The sequence below is a fragment of the Mytilus californianus genome, unplaced genomic scaffold (assembly GCF_021869535.1).
Source record: "Mytilus californianus isolate M0D057914Y unplaced genomic scaffold, xbMytCali1.0.p SCAF_6, whole genome shotgun sequence".
Taxonomy (NCBI): domain Eukaryota; kingdom Metazoa; phylum Mollusca; class Bivalvia; order Mytilida; family Mytilidae; genus Mytilus; species Mytilus californianus.
Window position 1 is genome coordinate 103,703,558 of NW_026262712.1, and position 15,443 is coordinate 103,719,000.

General features: G+C 32.7%; 1 protein-coding gene across 3 annotated transcripts in view; it reads left to right on the plus strand.

The window, feature by feature from the left end:
* LOC127706247 (choline/ethanolamine kinase-like) overlaps positions 1-15,443 on the plus strand; it is a 45,519-nt gene that overhangs the window by 14,189 nt on the left and 15,887 nt on the right. For all 3 annotated transcript variants that reach the window (XM_052210751.1, XM_052210752.1, XM_052210750.1), the window contains exons 4-5: positions 3,094-3,310; positions 11,179-11,312. In XM_052210751.1, the coding sequence (XP_052066711.1) occupies positions 3,094-3,310; positions 11,179-11,312 (351 nt within the window). The remainder of the gene's footprint in view (positions 1-3,093; positions 3,311-11,178; positions 11,313-15,443) is intronic.

The following is a 15,443-nucleotide window of genomic DNA, read 5'->3' on the forward strand; positions in this document are numbered from 1 at the left end:
CCTTATCTTTTTTTTCACTGTATTGGTGTTTCAAAAGATGTCGCTTAGATATTTTGTATATGATATTGTACAGTTTAAACGCTTTTGAAACTGACCCGGTATAACCAAACACTTTTCCTATAAGAGTTATCTCCCCGAACACTGTCTTCATTTTTTATGACTACTCCTTCGAAACAGTAAAAGAAAGGGACAAATGTATTTTTCCAAATTGCTCGTTACGTCCTCAGAATGTTTTTTTTTCTGTTTCAGTTGCTTTTTTTTTATTATTCAACAACAGTATTGCACATGCTATTAACAATTACTCCACTGACACAGCTATCTCAGTGAAGGTCCTCAGAATGAATCTTTCCGGATTAGAGACTTATTTCCCCTTCTGTATTTAAAATTAGTAAAATGTAATTATAACTGGTTCACCATAAGGTATGGAGACCTAGGGTCTTTTGATTTGAGGTCCTTGATCCTTTAAAAAGAAATGAGGTCAAGGTCATGTTTTAAATTTTGATTTTGGCTTATTATTGCTTATCCTCAGAAACCGTATAAGATATCGACAAAATATTTTTACTTAACTGTTATTTGCGACATGTTGTAACATATATAATTTGGTTAAAAGGGTACGTTGACATTAAATGGGAGTTTGTTTCCCTCTTATATTCAAAATTAGCTGTATGGTCATATAACTCATTAATCATATATAGTGTAACTCATTAAACATTACAGTGTAACTCATTAACCATATATAGTGAAGACTACGGTCTTTTGATTTGAATTTCTTGATTTATAACCATGAAATCTTGGTAAAGGCCAAAGGTTAAATTGACGTTCTAGATTTTGACCTTTGTCATAACTTCTTATAGTATATGATAAAGTCATTGGGTTACCTTGAAGAAGTACAACTAGATTTGACATTTTTAAACCGAAAGTAGACATTTTTCTATTATTTTTATGTAAAAGTTACTAGAACTTTTTATTTTAAGAATCATTAAGAATTAAGGTTCATTTAAAACCGGAAGTGGAATTTTGTAAACGGAAGTACTTCTTATCTTCCTTATTTTTAACATAAGTATATAATTACCATATATTTTTTGGAATCAGCGTAATATAAGCGATCTTCTGACAGCAAAATTGACATTTTAAATCGGAATTGAATATTTTCCTATCAAAAGATGCAAATTTGGGATGGATAGACCTTCAATTGTTCTCTGAGTGATTTTTAATTTTATATATTTTGTTCCAAATGTTCTTTAAATAGGCCAATATCCTTAATGCGCCTCAAAAGAAGGTTTACGTGGTATTTTTCCAAAAGTCACATGATTTGCGGAAAAAAATACGAATTCCATGGTGGAAAAGTCGTGTAGAGCCACATAGTTGCGCAAATAGGGTATAGTTTTGGTGGAATAGCAATTAGTCATGTATTTTAGAGATAGACAAGTTGCCATATTGGTATAGAAGGAGGAAATACGTGCTATATGCCATGAAATCTCGATGTCCGTAACATAAAAAAACGATTTCAGAAGCTTTTCCCGTTTAAATCCAATCCCTGACACAATGTTCTGTCTAAATCGTGTTTATTCAAGCATTAAACTTAATTTGGCCTTTTCAAGGGAAGTTTCAATGGAAGAGTGAGAGAACAAAATAAGAAAAACATCGTCCAGCTTGGTTTCATTTAGAAATTATGCGTTGAGATGATATATATTTTCCCCAAATTCATGATATTAAGCAAATATAGGAGAAACCATACCTTAAATTTACCTTTTTTCTTGACATATACATGTCCCTTCATTTGAACAAAGGTATTTTCAACTTTACCATAGGCAATCCCATACGAAACAATGTTTTATAACATCTATTTCAACTTCGCTAAAAATCTGCAGAATATGTTTTGAGGTTTCTCTTTTTCATAACATTTTGTTAGTTATGACCATTAATTTTAGTGCATTTCAAGTTTCTGATTCAGATGGTATACAAGGAAACACATTTTAAACTAGGTACAAATTAGAATTATTATTCCGATTTTATGCTTCTAAACACACTGCACATATATTAAAAATGTTCATATTTTCCTTCAAAATAAACATTATTCTGTATCGGTTCATGCCTGTACCAGGTCAGAAATATGGCAGTTGTTTTTCACTTGTTCCAGTATTGACCGCGTTTGATTTTGTCAGATTTTATGGAATCCCATTTTTATTTGCCTTTGAGTTTTTGTTTATACTTTTGTTATACTTTTATAACATTATTTTGTGAAAATAATCTGAAATATATATTTTTTTTAAGTGAACGTACTTGACAATAAGATACAAATCGATATTAAAGAGAAAATCACAGAAGTTTGATGCTCATTGAATCACATTGCTGGTATTCTTAGTATTAATTTGAGCCCTTAACCACGTGTGAACGTCAAAAATTGTCAAAGAAGCAAGACTTAACGCGAACAAATTGTCTTAAAATTGCTTCACCGTACCGCTTAAAATTCCGTACACTGAACCGCTGTGAAAGTGAAAGAGTTAAATGTGTGTACAAAACTGAATTTCTCTAGAATTTACCCGTTTGAAAATAAGGATTTTTACTTGATGAAGCAATATCACGTGTGGTCTTTATGGGTTTTCAAATTTGTGAAAAATGTTATCCCACTTCGCACCGAGGTTATTTTACCTTATATGTGAAAATCCCTAACCTTCGAAACGAGCCATCATACATATACAAGTTTACGATATTTACAGAGGAAAAGAGTCCAATAATGTTGATCTAAACCACTATAGGTTATCGTATGGCATTCAACAATCAGCAAAGGACATACTGTAATGTCCCCGAAATGACAGAATATGAAACAATTCAAACTTATGGCCTAGATAAAAGCATAGAAACATCAGTTATAGAAATTACTGGAAACAGAAATGAAGCAATAGTCCACGGTTTTGGGAAGTTTTGTGAGTTTAGGTATGCAAAACATGTTAAAGATCTTCAAATATTCAATTGAGTCCTCAAGCTGAGATATTAATAAGATATATATATATATACATTATGATTTATACTCGTTGGCTATCAGTGGGGCGCAAGGCCTATGCTTATTAAAACTTTCCTTTGTTTCTTTAGGAGACCAACCACAAACCACATATACAAATGCACATGGAGAGCCAATGGACAAGAACACAAACAGGTTCTGGTTAGGATCTATGGAAAAATCGCAAAAGAGCAATTTCCAACGTTTCTTATCAACAATTTATGTGTGTTCCTCCTTTTAGCTAAACTAAATCTGGGACCGAAATGCTACGGATTTAGTGATAAAGGCAGAATAGAAGAGCTTTATACGGTAATTGTACTGATATGTGTTGCATTCACTTTTGCAATATATTTGGGTTCCTAATTGTTGCTATTTCTCTTTTAGTTTGCTTTTCACTCATTTACAAAGATGCTAAAAATTTTAAAATATCCTTTTGGATATTGCTTTTAGTGATATATATTTTGTCCAAAAATTATGCATAAAATGCATGTTTATGTTGAATATATCCATTTCGACGTCATAGTGACAACACTGCACTAAAATTTACAGATTACCTCAACTGGTTCATTTATTAATATGATTAACATAGTTATGAAAGGATTGCATAAGTTTACTATTTTGTGCAAGCTCTGGGACCAATGACTCTTATTATACCTTCTCCTTGAAAGGATTGGAAAATGTCACTATTTTTGCAGCTTAAGGGGCTAAAAATTTATCATACTACCTACTTTGTCAATTTGTCTAAATTTTCTGTAGAAGTTTGGATAGGTCAATCTCTGTCTGATTGTTTTTCGTGGGTTTTTAATTTCTTAGCATTTTTACACAATAGATACTATCGTAATTCGTAATATATCTCAATTAATATGGTTTGCTCGTGCATGCTTACACTTTACGGACCTCATTATCAAGAGTGTGCTCCATATACAAAAACTGGTCCAATACATCTGTGAGAAAAAAGGACTGATATAAACATTTAATACTCATTCTCTGTAACCACTTAAACTTTTTCGGCACGCATAATCACCGATCTTTCTGAAAATTGGCTGATATGTAGATCCTATAAGCCTAGTCAGAAAAATAATGTCAACCGATATATATATTGGTTGGTTACCATGGTAACAGCGGAGAAAGTTGGGATTTTTGAGAAAAATACAATATTTGGTGTAGTGCTGTGAAATTATGCGGCTACATCTATTAAAAAGAAACACAAAAACAATTAATTTCATTCTTGTTTTTATCAAAATGCAAAAAAAGTTATGAGGAATCTACCTAGAAACATGTGAAATTAATTTCTAAAAAATGATCATGTGCAATATTCCTCACAATACGAATTATCTCCCTTTGGTGGGTTACACTAATGACTGGACCAACGCGAAAATGCTAAAAACTTTTTTATTTCTCAAAGGATTCATGTCATACATGTATTTGAATTGTAATAAATTTAGACCATTCAATACATAAATATAAGAAAACATATTGAAAACTTCTTTAAATCTGCAGAAAACTCGACCTGTCAACGCTGACAATGACAGGACAAAACGAATATGCTAATAACCTCTTTGATTTCTTAAAAGATATATGTTAAATTTGAAATAATAATAAAATTTCATTATTTAATATATAAATATAGAAAAATTTATAAAAAATTCCGAAAAAGTGACCTTTCTAACGTTTCTTTGTTATTTTACATTATTAAAAAAAATAGGAAAAATATATGTTTTTGGGTAAAAAACTTGACATGACCAACGTTGACTGTGTCCTGAATGTTGTACTACCTAATATTTATTTTTATCTTATAGGATTTGTTTAAAATTTATTATAAAAAACAACATTAAGATTGAATGGTAAAGTCTTTATCAAATAATAAAAAAAAACCTGGGAAAAACAGTTAAGGGTACTGTGACGAGCACGGGGTTTTTAAAACTTTTTATAGTATTGAGTAGTAGATTGTATTTTACTGTGTTGTAAATCATGTCGTATATTACCGGTTATAATTTGACAAGTTTGATCACAAATATAAAGTAACACAAAAAAGGTGTGACGTAGGCCACAAATACATGTAAGTTGATATTTCCAATATAGTTTGTTTTTTAATATTTTCTTAACAGTAAATAATTTTTTCCACGTCCTACTTAAGGCATGCCCGAGCTTTGTGCAGGATATCTTGGTAGTTTTAAATATTTTCATAACAAACAAAAAAACATTTTGAGGACTACTTGAGGTATGCCTGAGCCCCTGTATGCACGATATCTTGGTAGTTTAAAATATTTTCATAAAATATAAGTAAACATATTCGCGGACTTAACTTGAGGTATGCAAGAGCCTTGTCTTAGTTTAAATCTATCCGAAAGTCAATACATTTATCGTTTGCTAATATGTTTGAAAATCATTTTATATTTTCTTATTTGATAAAATTAATGGTTCAATCTAAGTGTTTCTATAAATTTGATGCAAAGCCTTTTACATATGAATAGGTATATAGTCATTTTTCCTGGTCAAGATAACTGTCAGAATGTAGGACAGAAAGTCACAGACAAAAAGTCACGGACAAAAAGTCACATGTATAATATGTTATAAACATTGAGTTCTGTTTCATAGTAAAATCTAATTTTTTTTGTTAAAAGAAAGCCAATATACCAATTTTGAGAAACATCTTTCTGTAATGGGCTTTCAGTGAAAATCAAATTATATGTACATAAAATTGAGAATGGACTAGGGAATGTGTCAAAAAGAAAACAACCCGAGTCGACCATAGAGCAGACAACAGCCGAAGGCCATCAATGTGTCTTCAATACAGCGAGAATCTCCCGCACCCGGGGGCGTCCTTCAGCTACATGTATATAATTCTTTTAACTTTACCCTGTGTTAAGTTTTCATATTGTCAATATTTTTTAATTTGCTGCTAAAAATCCATAAAGATAATCGTTATTTTCTCAAATTTGAAAAATCCAATGCCTATTACTAATGTTAAGATAGTGCTACTTTAATCGGAACCTGGGGGCCCGAAGGACCTACCCCCGCCTTTCATTGGAAACATTTGGTTGATAACATATGGAATCACTGAAGCATGTATGTAGCGGGCCCTCTCTTGTGGCAGTCAGTGGGACCCCTTATATGAAAATTGTCTAGATGTTATATCCCCCCCCCCCGCCCCCCACGGCTGCTCGTCGTAAGACCCGCAGCTGCCCGCTGACAGATTTTCCGCGGGTCCTCGTAGAGAAATGGAACTTTGGGAATAAATCTCAAAAATTCCTCCCCGGCCAGAACGGCAAACAAGAAATATGTCGGATGGATAGCAGGGACCATCGGATCGACGGCTGACTGTACCCAACCTGGCTGGTTACGCCATTTGTTTGCTAAAGAACGCTTGCGTTAATTATTTTAGGGGCTCCCTAGTTGACCAGTTGAAATTTCTGTCCTTGTCTAATTGATCCCGATTTCCAGTGATATTTCAAATTGTCCGCCTTCATCCAAGCCTACCCCTATTGCAGGACCTTTCTGAAATTGTTTGTTTTTCAACTTAACTCAAAAATGATCTTCATATAGATACTCATCATCCAATAATACGAATATTATTCAAAACGTATAGCTATGCATGCTTTGCCATTTCAACATTGAGTTTAAGAATGAATAAGAAAATAAACAGCTCATAATGTAGGTATTTTTTCCTTTATACAAAGAGAGGTTAGATGGTCAATTATCATTTATTTAGAGGATCAACGTCTCACTCTTTTTGTTCTATTTTTTATTGTGTTGAATTGTATCAAATTATTACCTTTAATTAATTTTTGGTCACTAGACTAGCAGGGCCTACAATGTTTCTATTAAATTAAATGATTTTGTTCTCTTCTGAAATATGCATGAGATGTTTGACACTGGACATAAAGCAAACCACAACTAATCGATCATTTCTTTTTCACAAAATCTTTCATGAAATTTCTTCATAATCAGCACTTTTATCAAGATTAGAGAAATTGTGTTTGTTTCCTTCAAGTGGTAACACCATTATCGATATACTATACTAGCAAAATTATTATTATATACACATGTGTGTATACAATGAAACTTGATAAGTGTTTTAGTTTTCCTACTTTTGTGCACATTTAAGAAACTAACTGGAACTTTTTTTAAATTGTTTTAAACTTGTGTATCATCATGAAATTGTTTCCATAGCGACACAATTCTTTTTGAATTTAAACTATAATACCGTTATATATGAATATGTTTAAAATTTTGATGATTACAATCATTTCTACAAATTGTATATTTATTTATTTTTTCTGACTGCAGAATTAGGTTTTAAAACATTTTTTTTTCACAATTTTTCAATTATTTTTTTTCTGAAAAAATTAAAACTAAGCATTTTGTATCCATGGTAACAAAATAATGAGACATACTTCCCCATGACTTTTTCGCGTCATTGATAAGATAAGACTATTGTATTTATGAATTCATGGTTGACTTTTACTCAGGTGTCCGCAAAAAAATTTGGTGAGCATTCAAAAATGACCTCAAAAGGGTATTTTTTACCTAATGCAAACCACATAAAAAGGGGGGTATTTGTGGTTATGATTGAAAATTGATATGAAGATATCAGTTATTAAATTACATTAATAAAATGCATATATTTAATAAAATCATAAAAAATTATTCTTTCACTTATTTATTTACTATGAAAAATTATGTTGAAAATAGACTTTTTCAGCTTAAATCATATTTATCCAGAACAGGTAAAACTGGTCATCGGTTGCTATGGCAACCGATATGCATAGCAACCAAAATTTTGCCATTTTTCGTTTGTTTCATCAAGACTAGGAAGTGTGTGAAGTTTGAAGAAAATCGATGACCATGTGTGCCACACTCCCTATGTAAGAGTTTAAATAGTTACAGAGAACCAGTATTAATAAATTGACGGTTACCATAACGACATATTGGAATCAATAAACTCATCATAGATACCAGGATTAACATTTTGTACGTCAGACGCACTTTTCGTCTACAAAAGACTCATCAGGTATAAAACCACTAATTCATTGCCCAATTGCTTTCTATGTTAAATTCTGCAATTTCAAGCATTACTTGCTACTTAACCTTAAATTCGAATAAAGTGGCAGTCATTTCATGTCAGAACTATACCTTATCCTGAGTTGTGCTGAAAAATTCAACATACCTTTAATTGCATATTAGAGCGTACTGGTTCCCGGAGGTTTGATAGAACAAAAACAGGTACTTCTGATCTGAACAACAGGGCAAATGTGCTCACCTTTTATAATTTTATATACTTTTTTATTATTTAAAAGAAACTTTCAACAACGGTTCTACAGTGATTCCAAGTCCCCAACCTTTCATTTGAAACCAAAACTAACCAACTATTTCACCTATTGAAAAAGATACAGCTATGCGTAGGAACTGTTTTGTTTCAATATGTGCTACTTTCTCGTATGTTCTTTCCGACTGGGCCCGAATTTGTGGTTCTATACATAAGTGACGCTCGAATCAAAACAGCTTAAAATGACAAATAAAGTTTGAAGTTGAAGAGCATTGAGGACCCAACATTCCGAACGGTTTTGCCAAATGCAGCTAATGTATTATATTCCTAGGGTACACAATACTAAATATTTAAAAAAAAAAATCAAATTCTTGTTAACAGTTAATTTATAATTATGACCATATCAATGTCACAACGTCAATACAGAAGTGCTGACTGTTGAACTGGTGATACCCTCGTGGAGGAAAATTTCACCAGCAGTGTTCTCAACTACCTTTATCACATTTAAGATAATAAATATAGTAAATATACTATATCAAAGGAAAGGCAGAAAACGCCAATGTGGCAACAAAAACAAACGACAAAAAGACACACAAAAGTCAACAAAACACAAAAAATAACAAAACACTAAAGATACGCTAATTTTACCAAAATCCTGGAATGAACAAAAGAGCTCCGGAATGTAATTAGCCGCAATCCGTTTATGGCATAATAAAACTAAGTATGCCAGTTGGTCCGTCAGTCCTGCACATAAAAGTTTTGCTATTTTTTCTCTTGAACTACAACTCAAATATTTCTGATTTTGTGAATCGGGTTGAAGGTGAGGTTGCTTTTACATCTATCACTTATCAATTACATGATTATCGAATACTTAAAGTGCGGGTATAGTTTTTAAAAAATGGCGGGAAAACGCCGACTCGGACTTTTACCTTATATTTAGCATTGGCTTTATTTGGTTCTCAAATCGTTAGAAACGAAATCTTAAATATGCTTATATTTTGGTAAATGACCTCTTAAATGCTATTAAATTCTACCATGAAAAGAAAAGTGAATGATAACGGGCAAAATATTTTCCCTGTGTCGTTGGAAATCCTCCTAGGAGTCCGAACAGCTGACACAAAATGCCTAAATCTGAAATGACATAAGGGCAAACGATATTGTAACAACGGAGATAATGACATTGATAACTTGATAACGTTAAATGTTATTTTTCGCGACGTCAAACTGTGCAATATTGGGAAAAGATGCTTTTTCGACTGATTTTAATCATTATCTCGAAAAGGAGTACATCGACCTCTCTTTTTCTTTTTGAAAATGATATTTGGATTGATTATGTATGAAGATTAGTTGTACCAATTTTTATGAAAAAAATCACCGATGATTTTTTCTTAAGATTATAAAATATACGGCAAAAAAGACATTTTTTTTCTTAAATCATAAACATTTAATAAAAATAACCTAATTACAAAAATTGATACATAAAATTACAACATATTTATGTAAAAAAATATTCCAAATATTTTTTAAAAGTGATTTTGAAACAAAAAAGTTATGTATGTTTGTTCAAAGGATAGATATGTCCAAGAAACTGAAATTTGAAGTCAATGTCAAAAAAATTGATCCCATTTATCTCTAAAAGTTGCACATGAAAGTATATTTTGTATTGCTTATTTTAATTAACTAGGTGTATAATAGCTTGTCTGCAAATTTTCGTAAAAAAATCACCGTGGGATCGAAACTGTATCGTATGCCCTGAAATTAACGGATTATCGTAATTTTGGAAGAGCTTCTGTATGAATTTGCATCTTAAAAAAAGAAAACAAGTTTGAGAGAAATGTGATTGACATAAGAATGCTCAAAGCCTTTTCAAATAATGTTCAATAAAAGTAATTCACATCGTCCTTTGGGTATTTTTACTCTGATTATCCAATTATTCATCTTAGGCCAAATTTCCAACAGAACATAAAACACACCTATGATTGATCAGGAATTCCTACTTACAGTTGGGATCAATTCGTAATTATCTGAAACCATGTGAAAAGAGTCGGTCATAGAAATGATCTTTACTGTTTTAGAATATTATTATATCATAGTACGGTTCTAGATTAAAACCGTCAGAATATATCTTGTATCGAAAAACTTATAAGACAGAGAGAAACTATTAGTGCCATGGCAAAACAATGAATTAAGTAAAGTCCACAAAACAATACTAGTATATATAAAACTAATGACTGAGCAATTGGAATAGCCCCAAAACCCAGGTGATATCTGGTCTTCTGGAAGTGTGAGCAGACCTTGCTGTACATGTTGCACCCTTTGCTAATGGTAAGTACTGATTCGATAATGATTCTCATTCGGTGACTTCTCACATTAGAGAAAAAAGAGAAGATTCATGCAAAAAGGGAAAATTCGAGGAAAAAGAGAAGGGATTTCGGTTAAGACCATTGAAACATATCCGTGATCATCTGTGACAAATGTATTCTATAACGTTCATCCCACTCCTGGGGGGCGTACTTCAAACTTTCTAAATATTGAATTCAACTTTACAATTAGATTAATAGTTGTAACCCTCTCTCATGGAAATCATGATAGAAAACACCGGCTCTGGGATATTGTATTCACTGGAAGATAGCGGAAAATAGTCAGAACCCGTTCTTGTTTACAAAATCACTTACTAGATAATTTACAGTTATTTCATGAAGATATTCATTCAAATATAGAACGTCACAGACACGGGCATAGCCAACGACTTGCATACAATACACACCTTAACAAAGTAATCTTATTTTACCCGCTTCAAATTTAAACTGTAACAGAAATGTCAATGTTTGGTAACAGCAGAAAAATATCAACTATTTGTTGCAGCTTTAAAAGTCACAATAATGTTTACTGTTTTTTTATGATTTAGTGTGAACATCTACAGAGGTCTGACCTGACGTCCGGAACATATGCCGAGCTGATAGCGAGAAAATTAGCTGAAATTCATGAACAAGATATGCCACTGCCAAAAGCACCAACGTTTCTTATTGATTTTTGTGCTCCGTAAGTATCGTTATTTGGCACAAACTTTTCTGAATTTGCGTTCACCAGATGCGCATGTCGACAACACATGTCTCTTCAATGATGCTCGAATCAAAAATATTTGAAAATCAAAATATAAAAAAAAATAAAGAGCTATAATCTAAAAAGGTAAAAATAGTATAACCAAATCCGGGCAAAGAATCACAGCTTGGCATGAGGGAGATATATTCCTTTATTGAAAATAATTTCTAACATTTGGTAACAGCAAATTTTCATAACAAAAAATCCGTATGTTCATGCAATAGTAGCGTACTTGCATTGAATGCCAAATCAGTTTGATCTCAAAAATGCAAATAGAAAACAAAGGATTTTAGCTACTTCTTCGCAAAGCATTTAAAATTTTGGTGAACAAGCACGGATTGACCGCATTATAGTCACAGTATGTGTCAGAGTTATGTGCTTATGGTAATTATTACAGATTTATCTATCCTGTTACAACATATACTCAGCGTGTCGGAATAGTACATTACGGGGTATATCCAAATTGAAATATACAACTTTGTCCAAAATGGCAACGTAATATTTAGTTAAGGACGTTTGCATTGTCGTAAACTTTACTACAGGTACTATTAATCCTAACCTTGCAACCGCTTTCTATAGACATACAAATGATTCTTGAATTCGGGAACCAGTAACTTCGACATCTTATCGAAGTAAATTTAAACTTTCCTCTCGGTAAAGATGCTGCCATTGTCATCGTCATTATATATAATCAGCTCTTCATGATATCTCCGATTGGTATTACATGTATTAAAAAATATCCTTTTTAATATCCGAGATCATATTGAATAAGGCCTGCTTAAACATCTTTTCGAGCGTGCAATCCTCCCGCTAGCCTGGGACGATAGTGTCAGTGCAAAATTACAAGACTGTAAAAATCAATGTTAGGGGGTTTGTTTCATTATTGCATTGTGTCTAGCAAATGTCATTCTTATAAAGGTGAAATACATGGTTGTATCTTCTCAATGTTCATGCTGTTGCACTTAAGTGATCTCGTGTCCTCCGGATGGGTAAACAGATCCTGCTCGACACGTGGCATCCGTCGTGTTGCTCATGTAAGTACAAATCTGGTGATAAGTCTTATTCGGTATGTCACATTAGGGGGAAAAGCATGACAGGGTTGTTGTTACGATGATTGGAAAATATCTGTGAAACAGATATTCAATACCGGTCAACCACCTCGTAATGGCGTCAATAAATTTGTCGAAGGGATGACTTCAACTTCACCAAGTGGAACTCTTGGTTTAATAACTTCATAGTAGGAAACACAAGCCATAGAATATCGTATAAACTGGTAGATATATACTCCATATGCAGACGTTGATGGCATTTTGCTACATAGAAATGGAATGTTAACAATTGGAAATCTGAAATCAACTCAACCCTAATTGTCAATTTCTAGATGTGAGTGAAGACACGAGGCAGACTTAACTGTATCTTGTCTATTTCAAGTTTGATCCTGTAGAAGCGTTCAACATAGTCACCAAATTTTAAATTAGTTATTGATAGGGCATCATCTGTATAGTATAGCTAGAAAAGAAGTTAAAAGATAATGCTAGCTTCTTTTCATTCTCCCTCGTATGAATAAAGTGTGAAATATGTAGGAGCACAGTTGTTTCTCATGAGAATACCAATTATTTGTATACATGCAGTCCCCAAACATAACAAATATTGTTGTCAATCAAGAAATAAAGCATCTTGATAATATCAGTTTCGGAGAACTTTTTGTTTGAATCAGAGTGATTTTTTACAAGAACGATTGATCCCTTCCTACGTTAAGATACATTTGTCTACGTTGGCCATTCTTTTTATGAAACAAAGCAGGGCTAAGTCTTTTGATTTCTCTTTGATATTGGTAAGGGAAATACTTGTGTAAAGTGTCAAAACGTAGATTATGATAATAACTTAAAACTATTGCAAGACGAAAGAGTGGCGGGGTTGAAGGTGTTAGCGCCACACCCCCCCCCCCCCCCCCCCCTTTCCCCTTTCCCAATAAAAAGTGGTATAACAGCACAATAGAAAAAAAACTATAAAAATCAGTCAGTTGAAAAAGGCTTAACTCATTTGATTAAAGAGCCTCTATAGTAAATGTGCGATTGGCGGATGTCTCTGTTTATTCGTTTTTTATTAAATTTGTATGATGGTATACGATATAACTACATTGTATCAGTGGCGGATCCAGGGGTGTAGAGTGAGTACGCTGTCTCCTTTTTGGTGGCTAGAAATAATTATTTTATCAGGTTTTTTTCACGATTTATATATGATTTTTTAGCATCAAATCGCAACGCTCGGGTGTATAAAATCCGTTTTATGAATACGCCCCTTCCAAAAGTCCTCGGTCCGCACTTGCATATTGACAATTATAAACTTGTCCAACGTGCCTTAATTGTGGAACATTTGTCAATGTGCGATAATCATTACACAATGAAGAGATAAAAACCGTTTATTTATAAAATTGTTAATAAAATAATCATTATTGCAATTTCTGGATAGCCTGAGACTACTATACTAATTTATACTAAGTATTATAGTAACAAGGACCGTAAAAAGATTTTTAACGCATTATTGTGATCCTTTGCGCCGCATGGAAATTCATTTTCTAGGACGATTCTGCATGCATATACATTTGTCTTATTCTCTTGCTTTATAATGAACATTTAGTTTCAGAATATTTATATTCCAGCGATCATACTGCCTCACCCCTTTAGGTAGAGCGGAACATTAAGTTAACCATCTTGTTGTCCCAGAAAATCACATATCAAATGTGCGTCCTTCAATTTTCAAGGCCCTACACTATTAAAGTTTGAACACTTAAATTTACATAATTGATATAAAAAAATCCAATTGCGTTACAAAACTTTCATTTCTTTTGTATTTCCCCGTTAGAGTATTAGTTTTTTTTTATATACAAAACAAAATTGAAATTAGTTTTGTTCCAATATAGCAGGAATTCAAGTGTTTGCGGATTCAAACAGGTTATAAGTTATCCTCTGAAAGTAATTGTATTTTAACAAACCCTCAAACTCCTGTCGAACGCCAGATTTTAATTTACGTCATGAGATTATGCATTATTTTCTATGACAAAACCGGGTCTGCTTTGTGAAGTTTTAGGACGTAACCGGTTCGTACACATTGACAAAACCGGGTCCTTCAATTTTGACATGACTCATTTCTTTCGTTCCACGTACAGAAATGCAAATATTGAGGTGATCATAGTGACTAGTCTTGCAGTCTCCGTGTTAATATCTTTCTTTCCGTACAATGTGCATCAGTTTAAAGAGAAATTAAACAAATCGAGGTAAGGTTCACTCAATTCACCATTTTGATGTGCCTTTTTACTTATTTCTCCATTAATCTAGAACGGTTGTAGAAAATATTACATCTCACAATAGAAAATAGTTATATGTGTATGTATATTCTTCAATATCATTAAAACAACAAATAGATAAACAGAAATTCTACCTTTTCTCTATCTGTTGATTGTCCGACACCGTACCGGATGTTAGATACTATTGAGTCCAAACATTTTTTGCCGGTTTAGTTTAGACACAGTGTATTTTACCGATGTTTTAATCTCGTAAATCGACCAGGAAAAGACAAAGAATGCACATTATAAGGATAAACGGCAAACAGCAATTTAGAAAAATCACTGGATGAAGGGCAGCTTGCTTGGGACACGCAAGTTTGGTTTATTGTCAAGACTGGTCTATAGGGAAATGGGACAATCTGCTCCAAATGCCATTGTTGTATTATGTCAAGAAATCTTATCTGACTTGGTTTCGTTAAATTGATGTTTTTTTAAGTTGATGTATGAAGGGTTTGATTCCACATGCGTTTTTAATTGCCTTGTTATTGCTTGATTATACTTGTTTAGTTGTTTGTTTTCCAAATCAGTTTATAATAAATGAAGGGTTCCATATATAAACAAATAATGAGGGCAGATTCTTGTCCACACATTTTGACTTGAATGGAGTCGCAGTTTTTTGGGGTTTTTTTTTCATTGCCAAAGATACCACTATCTTACAAATAACTGATCTGTCTTTGCTGATGACCTATTTGTTTGACGGAAATGTTGTCGTATTCCATATTGAT